Below are 16448 nucleotides of genomic sequence, written 5' to 3' on the forward strand. Positions count from 1 at the left end.
TTAGAGTAGAGAGAGAGAGAGAGAGAGAGAGAGTGAGGGATGCAGGTCAGCAATCGAAGAACAGGGTGGTAAGAGGTGTAATGTATTTGGACTCAATGATCCATGGTGTGCAAGATAGGATGCGTGAGGAGTGTTTGCCTGGAGGAACAATAGAAAGTGTGGCTATGGCAACTAAGAGGGGGTGAAAGGGTGGATGAGATGATTGTGATGGTAGGAAAGAATGATTTGAGAGGCAATGTAAACTGGGCAGCGAAAGATATGAGATTCTTGCTTGAGGTTGTACAAAAGAAAACACAGAGAGGAAAGATAGTGTGCATGTTGCCTAGGTATGATAGTGACGAGTTGAGCAGAAGAGCAGTAATACTGAATAGCATATTAGTCAGAATATGTCAGAAGAGAGGATTGGAATATGTAGATGCTTATAGGGCATTTGAGGACAGAAAGGAATTGCATGTGAGAGACCACTTGCATGTGAATGAGGAAGGACATAGGCATCCAGAGAGATTGCTGTTCTGAACGAGTCGGTGTGTCAATGCAGGGAAACTAGAATACCCAGGGTGGATAGTAGCAGGGGGTGGCCTCTTGTGGGAATGGGTACTTGGGAGAAGGCGGTACGACATTAGGTAATGCTGAGGCCAGAGTGGAGTCTAGAGGGGGTAATGCTAGGTATAGAAACAGCGACATTTTTATGCTTTATACTAATACCAGGTGTATCCGGAATAAAGGAGAGGAATTAGTGGTGCTGATAGCATCAGCCTGGACATAGATTATTGGGATCACTGAGATGTGGTTGACAGAAAAGGATATAATAACAGAAATAGAAGTAGCAGGGTATAGGATTTTTCTGCAGGATAGGAAGGGAAAGAATTTTGGTGCAGTACTGCTTATGATAAGTGACAACTTATATCCTCTAAGAGTGGAGGCTTTGGAAGGCAGCGACAATAATGATTTTGAAAGCATATGGTGTGAGGTAGAAATGGACAAGACAGGATATTTAGTGGGGTGTTGCTACAAACCAAGGAGCACAGAGGGTGGAAACCAGGAGATGTTTAGACAGTTGAACTTGGCAAGTGCAAGAAGAATGATTGTTATAGGAGATTTTAAATACAACAGTAGAAATTGGGGAGAGAAAGATGCATGTAGCAATAATGGAATAGAATTTCTAGAATTCTTGAGACACAAATGTCTTAGGCAACATTTGACAGAGGGAACAAGAACTTCAAGAGTTTTAGATTTGGTTATAGCATCAGAAGAATTGATAACAACTGAGATGACATCTCTCCCACCAGTTGGAGAGAGAGTGACCATGTGGTTTTGACTTGGAAGATTAATAGACATGCAGGAGTATCAAAGAGATGGGAACATATGTGGAATTATAAGGCAGGTGATTGTAATAGTCTCAGATATCAACTTGAGGAAGTTTCTTGGAGAGACAAATTGGAAGGCTGGGGATATCATTAGTGCTTGGGAAATTGTGAAGAAATATTTGTTAGCAGCAATAGTAAGCTGTATTCCCCAAATAAAGAAGAGGACACAATTTGGTGTAAAGTGGATGACAAAGAATATTAAACAGGAACTGCATGTGAAAAAGAGGCTATGGAAGAGATATAAGGAGACAGGTGAAGAGAAGATGCATGAAGAATATAAGACACAGGCTAGAAGAGTGACTAGTATGGTAAGGAAGGAGAAACTGGAATATGGGAAGAGATTGGCCCTAAGATCCAAAGAAAATCCTAGGGAATTTTTTAGCAAGGTGGTCAGTAGGAGGAGAAATGATTGTGGAAGAATGACATTGTGGGATAGAAATGGGAATAGAGTGACTGATGCAGAAGACATAGTGGAACTATGCAATAAACACTTTATTGGAGTATTTCATCCTGGAGGAGTAAATTTTAATACTATAGGAATAGGGCAGGTTCGAGGTGTAGAGGTACAGGAGGAGAGTGTGTTCCAAATACTGAGTACTCTGGATGTCAGTAAAGCTGTGGAACTGGATGGAATTTCACAACGAGTTTTGAGAGAATGTGCTAAAGAACTGACGGCTCCTTTGACTTGGGTTTGCAACGAAAGTCTGGCTACAGGAAAGGTGCCCAGGGAATGGAAGGAAGGTAAGATAATGTGCCATTGCATAAGGGAGGTAGCAGACTGGAAGTGTCTAATTATAGGCCAGTTTGTATGTCATCAGTAGTTGTTAAGATTTTGGAGAAATTAGTGAGGGACCATATACAGCATTGGGCAGATGAGGGTAATGTTCTCTGTGAGAGTCAACATGGATTTGTTAAGCAGAGCTCTTGTTTTAGTAATATGCTAGCCTTTTATAATAAAGTTACAAGAGCAATAGAATGAGGGAAAGGCATATATTACCATTTTCTTGGATTAAGCAAAGGCATTTGACAGGGTGCCATATGATAAGCAAGTTGCAGCACATGGGTTTGGATGTCAGGATGGTCAACTGTATTCAGGATTGTCTGTCTGACAGGTATCAGAATGGTATCCGAACGATATCAGAGAGTTGTGTATGGTGGGGCAGTTTCAAGGAGGCAGAAGATTACTAGTGGGATCCCTCAGTACTGGGACCTATATTGTTTAATCTTTATATCAATCACATTGTCAGTGGATTGGATATGAAGCTGGGAAGGGGTTATTATTAAAATAGTGCAGATGTGGTAGCCCTGTAAAAGGATTTGAATAAGCTAGACAGACAGGCAAATAAATGGGGGTGTCGGTTTAATTCACAACATGTAATGTCTTGAGGTGTGGGACACTTCATACTCTATTGGAAGAGTTGTACTGGAGGAAGTTGGAGAGATAAGAGATCTCAGGTTGATGATTGAGAGAAACCTGAAATTCAGGGGACATATTGCAAAGGTGGTGAAGGTAACACAGAGGATTGCTGCAATACTGAGAAAGACGCTAATCTGCAGAGATAAAAGAGTTATCATTCCATTGTATATGACCCTGATTAGACCACACTTAGACTATTGTTCTCAGATTTGGTCCCCAGGATTTGAAGGGGATAAATTAACTTTGGAAAGGGTACAGAGGTAGATAACAAAGATGGTTTCAGGACTGTACAATGTTAGTTATGAGGATCGGCTGAGGGAATATGGACTGCGAGTTTGGTGGATAGAAGAAGGAGAGGTGATATGATTGAGACTTTTAAAGAGAGGTGTTGAGAGGTAGTTGATACTGGGGAGTTCTTTCGCTTGGTCAAACAGCGGGAAGGAGTGATGACAAGAGGCTATCCCTGAAAGTTATGAAAGGAAACCGTGAGCAAGAAGGTGAGGAGTGGTTTCTTTGCGTGGAGGGTGGTTGAACTGTGGAATGCATTGCCTGATAGAGTTGTGAGAGCGAGAACGGTCAATGAGTTTAAGGAGTGGTATGATAGACTTTGTGTTTCCTGGGAGGGACCCCCTGCGATGAGTCTTGATAGACTTTGTGTTTCCTAGGAAGGACTTTCCATGATGAGTTTTTTGACTCCATGGAGGCCTGAATAATAATAATAATAATAATAATAATAATAATAATAACTTCCCTTTAGCAAATCCATGCTGTCCATCAAAGATAATACTATTGTTGTCAACCCACTTCTGGATCACGTAGTTCTCACCAACTTATCCAATAACTTAACCACAACACCTGGCATATATGTGTTGTATAGTTCTTGACACATATCATTGAGGCAAATGTAATCTTGCCTCCACATTCCCTCAAAACATGTAGTGATATATCATTGAAGAGCCACAGCCTTATCTTATTACCATTAAGTTTACTCAATTTCCCATAATACCACTTGTTCACTCACAATCAGTGTTTTTACCTCCTCCTTCCTCTCCATTGCTATCAAACTCTGCAAGATGTCTTATTTACAAGGATAAAATATCTTTATGAACTATTCATTTAATATTTCAACTATATCCTCTGCAGCTGTTACCCTTTTACTATTTTCTCCAATCATTGTCATTCTTTCTTCTGCTGGCTACATATGAAAATAGCTCCCTGGCTTAATTATTTGTTTTTTTTGGCTTCATTAGGTAACTGTGCTCATGCTGCACTTTTTGGTAATCTTACCAACCAAATTAATTTCCTAGCATGTTCTTTCTACTCCTCATGCAACTGATTATTACCACTCATCTTATACTCTGGAAGAAAAAGGCATCTCTATGATGCCTTTTACTTCCAGAGCGTGCTTAGTTTTTTTGTTCATTCATTTTACACTTACCTTATTTAATCTTCTGCCCCTTGGAATACATTTAACGGCTTCTGCTGTATAGTTCTTGAATAGCACCCAAACAGCAGTCATCTCCATTCTTCCCAGCTCCTCATTACATAGTATAGCTGTCCTCTTAGGTTTTCATAATACCTAGCTTTGTAGTTCCACATATATTATTTCCTCACAGAAATCCACAAGTAGCTGGAAACTACCCAGGTTATCACTTCACAGTCACTTTCACCAACTGTCAAACCTTATTTATAATGATATCATCTGATGAGATGATCAAATCCAATACCCTTGATTCTCACATGTGGCACGTTACATACTGTCCAAGAAAGTTGTCCCTCAAAAACTCAATAAATTCATTTTCTTTACTTCTGGATGGTATCTTTTCCTCCCAGACTAGGTTGCCATAATTAAAGTTACCCGTAACAATTGCTCTTTTCCTATTGCTTGGCTAATTTGTTTATACAATTCATTGTCACTGCCTTCTACATTCAAGTCCATAGCACTATCCAACTAAATATTTAATTCTGTTCACCTCTATCTCACACCATACTGCCTCAAAATCACTGTCACCACTTCTCTCTTACATTGACACAACATCTTTTCTATCATTGGCAATACTTCGTCTCCCTTTTCTATCTTCACAAAAAGTATCATAGCTTTCGTCTCTATTCCTATGAGGATGACATCCTAGTCCAACTATATCTCACTTATTCCAACAATTTTGGGGTAAAGTTTCCCTATCTGTCTTGCAATCTTGTTCTCATTCTCCACACTCACAACATAGAGTTCTCCCTTCATAAGCACTTCTTCAATTCCTCCTTCCTTACTCTTCTACCTTCTACATTACTTCTTACTTGCTAAGATCCATTCTCCACAAGCATTACTCTTCCTTTCAGCAGCATTCTCTCCAGATGATTCACAACATAACCATTCATGCCCATCACCCTTATACAGTTTTATTGTTTTATTCTTCCCTCAAACTTATCTCACATACAAACTACAGTTCATTTTCGTGAGTCATTTATTAGTTCTTTCATATGGTCATTATTCATTCCAGCCTTCACTCTTCCATACGTATCTATAGTTCTATTCGTTTTGCTCAACATTTTCTTCATCTCTTGCCACATTTTCGCCCACTTTGCTTTCAAATCTCTCTTCAATTTTCGTATCATTCACTCTCACTATCCTCATGCCACAAAATGGGGTAAAAGAAAGATGAAACCTTTAATACTTATATATATTCTATTTTGATAATTTTTCCAGTGCTTTCAACTCCTTCTATATGTAATACTTAAAAACATTCATGAGGAAAATTAAAAACTTGTTGTTTCGTAACAGTAGGTAGGAATTTCAGTAAATTAACTGACCATAAAAGCCATCACTGGGATCCAGAGTAATTATATAATCCAAATTAGATATCTTGTGTGATGAGGATGGGGAAGGGGGATAGTTCTTCACCATTTCATTGGCCTGAAATATACCTCAATCAGCAGTAGGATTTTACTCACTTTACTTGCAAGTACAAAGCTAAATCTCAATGGCTTTCTTCAACTTTTTTTTTTTAATGTGAATTCTTCTCACAAGACTGTAAGCCTTTGGTGTTTAGAATTTACACTAAAAAAAAGTATCAGTAATGGTACATTAGTATTAGTGCCATTGATGGGCTACAGATTAGGTAATCTAGAATTCCTGATCTAGAAAACCAAATAGGGAACTTCTTTTCAGGACTCCAATAAGCAGACTGGTGACCTCACACCAAGCAATACAATTCATCTTCTACCTAAAGACATGCAAAAAAACATCCATGTCAACAGTTGGATCGGAGCAAATCGAATTGATTTCCAGTTTCAAAGAATGATGATCAAATAATTCAACAAAGTGACAATACAGCTTGTTTAACTGCATGATTTGAACCTAGTGAAAAACTGCCTGCCTAAATTATATACAAGAGATTACCAGCTCTGTATAAGGTCCAACATCTTCACTGACCACCCCCACCCCTTTGTTGTGGGGGGGAGAGCGACCAATGAATACTTGAGTATTCATTGGTTGCCAATGAATACTAATACATTCCCAATACAGCATGAACAGTGTTAACAAAACACGAATATCTGACTGTGGAAGTAAGAATTCTCTTTGCTTAGGCTGGAGATGGAAGTACTTGTCACACTTCTCATGTTTCCAGTAATTCCACAAAAGGATTAATGGACTATACAATGTTTTTTTCCTGAGTCTCTGATATATCTAAGATTAATACTGTAACATAACACAGAGAGTGACTGTTTTAATTGCTAATGTTCTGTCATGGAAACACAAATAGCTGTTCCTAAAAGGTATCAGCTCTTTGAGATTGTTAATGGCCTTAACAGTATGACTAGAGACATAAGGAAGCTTAACCTATGTGAAATTTCCAAAATTTGCTTTCTGACAGTTTTCTCTGGATTTGAACAGAAACCATATACACATTCATTTGCTGCAATAAGCTGAAGAAGATATAGATAGTCCAAGTTAAACATACTTCCATCTATGCTATCAACATATGTGACAGTATTGCTCTGTTCAGACACTACAGATGATTTCACACCTCTAACAACATGAGTGATCTGTATTTTTAAAAAGGGGTTCTAAGACTAGAGAGAAAAAAATGAGACTTAAAGGGTAATCCTGATGTATCCCTTTTTAGAAGGGTATAGAAAACAGAAAAGAAGAAGCCTTGGAAAGAAATCCTTCACAGAAACTTATGCAAAAGAGGCCTGAATAATAATAATAATAATAATAATAATAATAATAATAATAATAATAATTGCCTTTACATAGATTTTTTAGAGTAGCATTTGCAAACCAAAGCCACATAAAACTTCTTGAGCATATAATCCAAGCAGAAATGAATGCCTTACAGCGGTTGGCAACCTTTTCAGACTCGCGGGCCACATTCAACTTTTATTTTTAATAATCGGGCCACAAGCGTTTAATTAAGTGAAAATAGTAAGTGAAAAAAATATTTGAGTTATCAATTTTTATTATATTAGTCTTAAAAAAACACAGAAATATTTAAAGTATGAGATATGAAAGAAGCATAAAAATGAAACTCAATGAAAAATTATTATCACGTAAAAACAAAGTAATATAGATTATGTATCGCAATATGTGTGTCTCCCTGCTTTTTTGCCAAGCATCGATAAAATATTTGGATATTTTCTAACGAAAATGAGTTCTTTAATGTGCGCCAAAATCTCCGTTGTTGTCAGATGAAGTCGCCTTTGTTATCCCCACTCATGATGACTCACAAGGTTGACTCGCACCAAGTTGCACGGCAATATCAAGAAATATAGGTATAAAATTATTTTTAATTTATTATTCATATTATAAAATGTATTATTTAAATAATTCATCTTACAGGCCACATGCCATGTAAGTATGGTCAACCTTTTATGGGCCACCAAAAATGCACGTTTAGGCTGCATGCGGCCCGGTCCCGCGGGTCACCGGTTTCTGACCCCTGCCTTACACTATGAAAATCTTTATCTGTTGTCTGCTATGACAAGTACAAGTCTCAATTTCTTGTAATTTATAATAAGACAAATAAGATCGATAAAAATTTGAGAGGGAGAGATCCAGATTTTTTACATTTTTTCCATAGCAGTTTCTCTTGGTCACTCAGATATCCCACTAACGAATTCCATCTCCTCTTGTGAGGGAACCACAGGTTAAAATGATGGTTTGCAGATGATTGCACTTCAGTAGTCTCAGTTGTATCCCATATTGTATTATTAGTAGTCACTGATCGAGATTTCTTTCAGTGGGATTGAATGGTGAAAAGTACTCATTATGTTAGATTACTGTTCAGGAAAAAACTTGAATAACATTAAAATTCTATGTTTAGACCATTATATTAAGATCATCTTCAGGAATATATATACATTCATATACACACTGCAATAAATCAACTGGTGCCATACTATTACAGGCCATATAGTGTCTAACTAGTTAACCTCCCCTTGTTTGACAACATCTTATGTCAAACAAAAAAATTACATGAAAAAATAAAATAAAATAAAATAAATAAATAAATAATAAATCATAATTAATTACTGAATTAATTAATAATTAAAAATTGAAGATATGGGACAATACAATCAAAGAAATAATCAAAATGAAAAAAGAAGCATATCATAAAAGATTAAGCAGTAAAAGATTAGAAGATGAATTATTATTATTATTATTATTATTAAGAGAGCCCTCCAGGGAGTCAGGGACTCATCAAGGAAGGCCACATGCTACACACCAGCTATCATACTTATTCTTGAATTCATTCACACTCCTTGCACTCACAATATCCAATGGCAATCCATTCCAATCATGCACCACCCTATGAGAGAAAAATCTGGTCCTCACCCCCGTCTTAGCAGCATTAATTGCTGCTAAGAAGGCAATTAATGCTGGATCATACAGGCTTTCTCAGTTGAAAGCCTGTATGATCCTTTCAGAAGTTTGTAAGTCTCAATCATATCACCCCTCTTTCTCCTGTTTACTAGTGTTTGCAGTCTACAAATTCACAATCAGTCTTTTGGAATAATCAGTATTCCAAAATCCTGATATCATTTTTAACACACTCCTTTGCACTCTCTCCAATATATCAGAATCACAATGGAAACCAGGAGACTAGAACTGCACACAATAGTGCAAGTGAGGTCTTATCAAGGCCTTGTAAAGTGGCAAAATGACATCCTTATCTTTACATGTGAACGTTCGTTTCAGCATCATCTGCCCTCATCACCCTCATCACCCTCATCTGCCCAATGCTGTATATAGTCCTTCACTAATTTCTCCAAGATCTTAACAACTACTTTTATGATAAGGTGACAAGTGTGTAAAGGAGAATCATATACAGTGATATTCTTAGACTTTGCAAAGAGCCATTTGATAGATTACCACATGATAAGTTGGTGTACAAGCTGCAGAGGATGGGAATAGATTGTATATTGATTTGATAGATCAGAGATTGGCTCTCTGAACAATAACAGCAGGTTGTACATGATGGAGAAGTGCCTCACAAAAGGAGAGTAACCAGTATCGTGCCCCAGGATTCTGTTTTTGGGCTCCTGCTGTTTAATTTGTTTGTAAACGATATATCATATGGATTGACTGGAAATCTTCAGTTATTTGCTGATGATGCAAAGTTAGGAAGAATTATAAGTAGCATTGCTGATGTTAATTCCCTTCAGGATGATTTGAATAGACTTGTAGGGGTTGTAGTTTTAATATCAATAAGTGTAATATGTTGCGTTTTGGAGTGCAGAAACATAAGGTTGTGTACTATATTGATGGTGCTGTACTGCAGGAAATGGATGAGATTAGAGGTTTGGGAGTGATGGTTGACAGTAGACTGAAGTTTAAAGGGCATATTGCTAGTGTTGCATCATCTTCATTCAGCTGTGTTTCATGTATTCCAATGATTTTGGGACAAATAAACTTAATCACTGAAACCATTTCATCCCCCTTATTTCTGATACTTCTGGCATTTGTAAACAAACACAGCAGTTCATTTTTAGATCTATAACCAGTCCTATCCAAGCCACTTGTTGGTTGTGATTTCCCCATCACCTTTATCACTACTTACCACATATATCTGCTCAGTCTCAACTTTCCCACCCACATCACAATATATTCCATTTACACATACACACTCGCTGCTACTTTCGACATCACTCTTGATATGCCGTGTCTTCCTGCCACCCAGGCTCCCCCTGTTTCCTTGTTCCTCTTGCATTCCCATTCTCTCTTCATCTCTCACACTACTACTACTACTACTACTGTTTCCACTGCCAAGCACTTCTGTCTCTTCAATGCCACTCTCCTGATTTTTCCCCTGCATCTTTTTCTTCTGATCTCTTGCCCAGATCACACACTCTACTTTCTTCCAGCAGCACTATTTCCAATACACTCACTCCAAAGCAATGCTATCACAAAAACACACACTATCTCCAACTCCTTGTAAATAATTTCATTCTACCCTCAAATGCATGGCATACATCCACAAACTGTACTTCCTTCTCCTCACACAGCTCAGCTAGCATACCATTCATGATTTTGTCTCTCCGTCATAACTTGTTGCTCACATTGATCAATGTAAAAATGGTTGACTCAAGACTGCCATTGTGTTATACTTAAATAAGGCAATTTCAACTAATAAATCAGGCAAAAATTATGCCAAAAATCACGCAGACACACTTTGTTATTAAAAATAAATAGTACAACCCTAAAATTCATGAAATATTGCCAATTATTATTCAAAATTGCACTTTTCTTTCCAGAGCTCTTTCTAACACTGGAGCACTTATGGCTCTAGTGGTTTTCTACCTTAATTATAAACCTCAAAAATTTTTCATTTCAAAACTAGGACTGAGATCTTGATATCTTAGTAATAATCAGGATGAGTTAGCCAAAGAACTTCTTCAACTTCTAGAAAACACCTTCCTATAAAAACACACTATCTCCAACTCCTTGTAAACTAACAGACTCAACCTTACTACAGTCATGAGAAAGGCAAACATTTTATTTTTTTTTTCACTATACTACCCAATTTCAACGAGATAAGCCACAATCCTTAATGTGTATAAACTTAAAACACTGTTTACTCCATTCATCAAAATACAATTATTACTATGATCTGTTAAATTGATGCAATCCTCTGAAATATCCATGAGTTTATCACTTGTGATGTAACTGCAAGACTGCATACTATGGACAGATAGACAACAATGCTTTAATAAGCATAACAGAACCATAGGATACAGAAAAATAAGACAGCTGTAATCATATGTTATCCTGCTAATCTACATGATGCATCAATAGAAACACATCCAGTTGTAAGAAATGAATTAGGAGTCTTACATGGTTTTTACAACAGAAAAAATCTTTAAGTGTTTGGAGAAGCTTATTAGACCATATGTAACTGAATATAAACCCTTGGATTAATCTTCCTCAATATTTCCTAGCTCTGACAAGCCAAATAGACAAATGAGAGTATGCTAATGTGCACAATGGTGGGCACATACTCAAAAATAATTAGACTTCATAGAATCCCACATAATAATAATAATTATTATTATTATGCAGGCCTCCGTGGAGTCAAGACTCATCATGGGAGGTCCTTCCTAAGAACATAAAGTCTGTCAAGATTCATCGAGGGGAGGTACCCCTTAAGAAACACAAAGTCTATCATACCACCCCTTAAACTCATTGACCATTCTCGCTCTCACCATTCCAACAGGCAATGCATTCCATGGTTCAACCACCCTCCACGCAAAGAAACCACTCCTCACCTTCTTGCTCACGGTTTCCTTTCATAACTTTCAGGGATAGCCTCTTGTCATCACTCCTTCCCGCTGTTTGTCCAAGCGAAAGAACTCCCCAGTATCAACTACCTCTCAACACCTCTCTTTAAAAGTCTCAATCATATCACCTCTCCTTCTTCTATCCACCAAACTCGCAGTCCATATTCCCTCAGCCGATCCTCATAACTAACATTGTACAGTCCTGAAACCAACTTTGTTATCTACCTCTGTACCCTTTCCAAAGTTAATTTATCCCCTTCAAATCCTGGGGACCAAATCTGAGAACAATAGTCTAAGTGTGGTCTGATAGGAGACTTATACAACGGAATGATAACCCTTTTATCTCTGCAGGTCAGTGTCCTTCTCATAATTGCAGCAATCCTCTGTGTTACCTTCACCACATTTGCAATATGTCCCCTAAATTTCAGGTTTCTATCAATCATCAAACCCATATCTCGTCTCCCCTACTTCCTCCAGTTTAACTCCTCCCATAGAGTATGCAGCATCCCATCAATGTGTCCCAAACCTCAAGACCTTACATTTTGCTGCATTAAACTGAAACCCCCATTCATTTGCCCATCTATCTAGCTTATTCAAATCCTCTTGCAGGGCTACCACATCTGCACTAATGATCCTTACCAGCTTCGCATCATCTGCAAACAACTGAATATACCCTTGCAATCCACTGCCAATGTCATTGATATAAAGGTTAAACAATATAGGTCCTAGTACTGAGCCCTGTGGGACCCCACTTGTAACCCTCTGCCTGCTTGAAACTGCTCCACCACACAACTCTCTGATACATATCAGACACCAATCCTAAATTCAGTTGACCAATCTGACATCCTGACCCATGTGCTGCAACTTAAATATCAGCTTATCATGTGGCACCCTGTCAAATGCCTTCGCCAAGTCTAAGAAAATGGCGGTATATGCCTTTCCCTCATCTAATGCTCTTGTAACTTTATCATAAAAGGCTAGCATATTGCTAAAACAAGAGCGCCCCTTCACAAATCCATGTTGACTCTCACAATAACATTACCCTCATCTGTCCAATGCTGTATACAGTCCTTCACTACTTTCTCCAAGATCTTACTAACTACTGATGACACACAAATTGGTCTATAATTAGACACTTCCAGTCTGCTACCGCCCTTATGCAATGGCACTATCTTACCTTCCTTCCATTCCCGGGGAGGAAGATAAGATAGCACCTTTCCCACAGCCAGCCTTTCATTGAAAAGCCAGATTAAAGGCACTGTCAGTTCCCTAGCACATTCTCTCAAAACTCGTGGTGAAATACCATCCGGTCCCAAAGCTTTACTGACATCCAGAGTACTCAGTATCTGAAATACACTCTCCTCCTGTACCTCTAAGCCTCGAACCAGCCCTATCCCTCTAGCATTAAAACTGACTCCTCTAGGATGAAATACTCCAATAAAGTGTTCCATTCTATTCCCATTTTTATCCCACAATATCATTCTTCCATAGTCATTTCTCCTCCTACTGGCCACATAGCTAAAAGATTCCCTAAGATTTTCTTTAGATCTTAGGGCCAATCTCCTCTCATATTCCAATTTCGCTTTCCTTACTACACTAGTCTAATAATACAGTATTATTTTTTGCTATGCTAAATTTTTGTATCTGTAAGTTTGCTTCTTGACATTTTTTTCATACCTGAAGAAGTCCAATGTAATTAGGGTGAAATTAGTAGTATTCTCAATAGATAAATTATTCTGTGTTTACCAGGTTGTTACGAATATTTCTATATATATACAGGGTGTTCGGGATAAATTTGACAGTTTCGTAAGGAAAAAGAAAATCTTCTTTGTATCTATTAAATTTAATGAATTGACAAAAAAACATTACAGGCAGAGTTAATTACAATACTATCAACAAGATTTACTCAAAATAACCACCATTAGCATCGATCACAGCTTCAATTCTGCTTCGGAACCTCGAACAAGCTGATGCTACAGTCTCCCTGGGAAGGGCCGCAAAAACTGTTTTAATTTTATCCATTAACTGGGCTTTTGTATTACTGGAAGTGCGATTGGTGTCTTTTTCAACTGCGCCCCATACAAAATAATCCATGGGGTTAAGGTCTGGGAAGTTTGGAGGCCAAACATTTGGACTGGTGAAGTCGTAGAAATTTTCAGACAACCATTTTTGACTTTTCCCAGAGGTGTGGCAAGGGGCCGAATCCTGCTGCCATACATACGGCCTACCATTGGCTACCCTTGTTATCCAGGGCTTGACTACAGTTAGCAACTCCACGAACAAAGCCCGAATTCCAATGCCAGGGTTCTTCAACACCTGTTCCTGCAGATTTGCGAGGAATTCTGCTGTACGAACGCAATCAGATCGTCTGCTAGGGATCTTTCTTCTTGCTACATCCTCGTAGTCACCATTGCAAGTCTCTAGTTCATGCCTGATTGTTTTTACTGTATTCAGGGAGCATTGGGCAGCAGTCGTAATATCCTTATTTTGATGGCGGGCACGAATCATCATGATACAAGTTATTCTCTTCCATGATTCAGGTGGGTTCCAGCTATCCATCCTTTCTGACATCTTGTATATGAATGAAGAAGGGTCCAAACTTTTAAATGAAGAGAAGTGTGTGTTAATACATGTAACTTACGGAAAAATATAATTAATTATAAATATGTCAAATTTATCCCGAACACCCTGTATATATACGAGGGTGATTGTATAAGTTTCCAGCCTCACTAACTTTTAGAGATAATAGATGTCACTTTTCAACATAATCTCCCTTTACTTCAACACACCTTTTACATCTTTGAATTAACATTTCTATGCCCTTGATAAAATAGTCTGTACTTTTGTCTGCAAAATGGCCTAAAACTGCATCTTTCACCTAATTTTCATCTGCAAATATTCTTCCTCGAAGGTCTTTCTTCAGTTTCAAGAAGGGATAGTAGTGACTGGATGATAGATCTGGGCTGCAGAGTGGGTGTTCAATCTCCTGGAAGCCACAGTCCTTCACTGCACCCTTTGCAACAATAGCTATATGGACTGGAGCATTGTCGTGAAATAGGAAAACACCATGACATAACATTCCTCATCTCTTCTACTTTATGGCATCGCACAGTTTGTGGAGGAGTGAAGCATAATATTCTGCATTCTCAGTGGTATTCCTTTCCTTGAATCAATCAAGAGAATTCCCTGGCAATTCCAAAAGATTGTTGATGTGATCTTCTTGGTGGACCTTGGCTTTTCTCAGTAGTGCTTTGCCTGGTTTGTGCCACTCCATGGATTCCCTCCATGGAAAGATGATCATAATAAAGGACCATGGTTTCATCCCAGTGACAATGGATTCTAATTACTGTTTGATAGCACTTGGAGAAAGCCTTTCTTTGGTGAAAAACTTTACCACAACACAGTACTCAATTTTTAATATGACAGCCACTTAGCGTGTCATGTGTTAGTCAAACGAGTGCCTCCAACTGAATGATGCAGGTAGAGAGTTGAAACTGGTAAACTAATCTCCCCATAGATGGTGCTATCTGTCACGTATAGTATTTTAAAATTGGTGTGAATTTTGTATGTCAGGCCAGAAACTTTTGGGACATACCTTGTATATCTATGTAGTGACAAAGTTTACATTCAACTATATATATATATATCTAACCTAATACTTACCATATTCTTCAGGATTCTTTCCTAAGGCTTTCATATTGGATCTTAAAACTGCATTACTTAATGTATTGAGATAAGCAGGAAGAGAATGAAAACCAGTATTCTCATACCATACTTTTGCATTAATTTTATTTTCATCTGAGAGGTGCCGTTCATCTACATTAAATGTCCATCCTCCATATCTAGAAGACATTTATTTTCATTAAAAACAAACAAACAAACAAACATACCTAAAGAAATGCTCATCATTGAATACCCCAAGAGTCTTTGAAAGACTCTTGTAGTATTCAGTAGTATTCAAAGATGCATACATAGATAATTATTACTATAAATCTAGAGCATTCAGTGTGTGTGTGTGTGTGTGTGTGTGTGTGTGTCTGTGGAGATCTATAACAGATAGTGAGTGATTTATCTTTATTGGATGCATTTTGACTTCAATAATTTTGTGAAGTATGCTATATGTATTCATTAAATTATATGTATAAGCAATAGGCATTGAAATTTAGCAGATGTTTAAGATAGATAAGTGCAAAACATTATATAATGTGAGATTAATAAGAAGTGAACCATCATTGACTGTAAATGAAAACATAAGTGCAAAGAGACATAATAGGAGTGTTGTGCAGAGGATAATGAGTGTTCATGTGATGTGAGAGAAACTGAATGCAAATGAGAGAAAGAGAGCAATGCAGAAGTAAAAAGGAATGAAAAAAAAAAGCAAACAAAACAAGCAAGTGAAAGTAGTGCAAAAATTAATATGTGAATGAGACTAAATCCTATCATAAGTGAGATGGGAAAACAAAAGTCTGAATGTAGTATGATGGCGGTAAATATAAAAGAACGCTAAGTTAGAATAATAAACACACATGATAAGAAAACAGTGGACAAATCATGACTAACTCAAGTGTTAAAAATAGAAAGGATGATAACTAAATGAGAAAAAGTTAATGATCACATAGAGAGAACATAGCATTTTTTAATAATAAGGATGTTATGCACTGTAAATTGTATTTTCTGCAACTTCTGAGCATGCTTAAATCACTATTGCTATAAGATAAGTATAACCCATCAGAGACAAGCAAGAACAACCTCCTTTCTGTGAACCCTACACAGATTGGACTGCTACAGTTTAATTACAGGCTGAATCTGTTATAGCTTATTGGTTTCTCTATTCCACAATCTTTGCATCTGGGATATTAATTTTTGTCTTATAATCTGCCTCAATT

At 37.5% G+C, this 16448-nt stretch overlaps 1 protein-coding gene across 1 annotated transcript in view; it reads right to left on the bottom strand.

Moving 5' to 3' along the window:
* Positions 1 to 16448, bottom strand: part of LOC150103053 (phospholipid-transporting ATPase ABCA1-like) — an 859669-nt gene that overhangs the window by 256445 nt on the left and 586776 nt on the right. The window contains exon 27 of the mRNA XM_090398068.1: positions 15226 to 15404. Within this exon, the coding sequence (XP_090254194.1) occupies positions 15226 to 15404 (179 nt within the window). The remainder of the gene's footprint in view (positions 1 to 15225; positions 15405 to 16448) is intronic.

The sequence above is a fragment of the Typopeltis vanoorti genome, chromosome 9 (genome assembly GCF_054136105.1).
Source record: "Typopeltis vanoorti isolate ZY-2024b chromosome 9, IOZ_Tvanoo_1.0, whole genome shotgun sequence".
In the NCBI taxonomy this organism is placed as follows: Eukaryota; Metazoa; Arthropoda; class Arachnida; order Uropygi; family Thelyphonidae; genus Typopeltis; species Typopeltis vanoorti.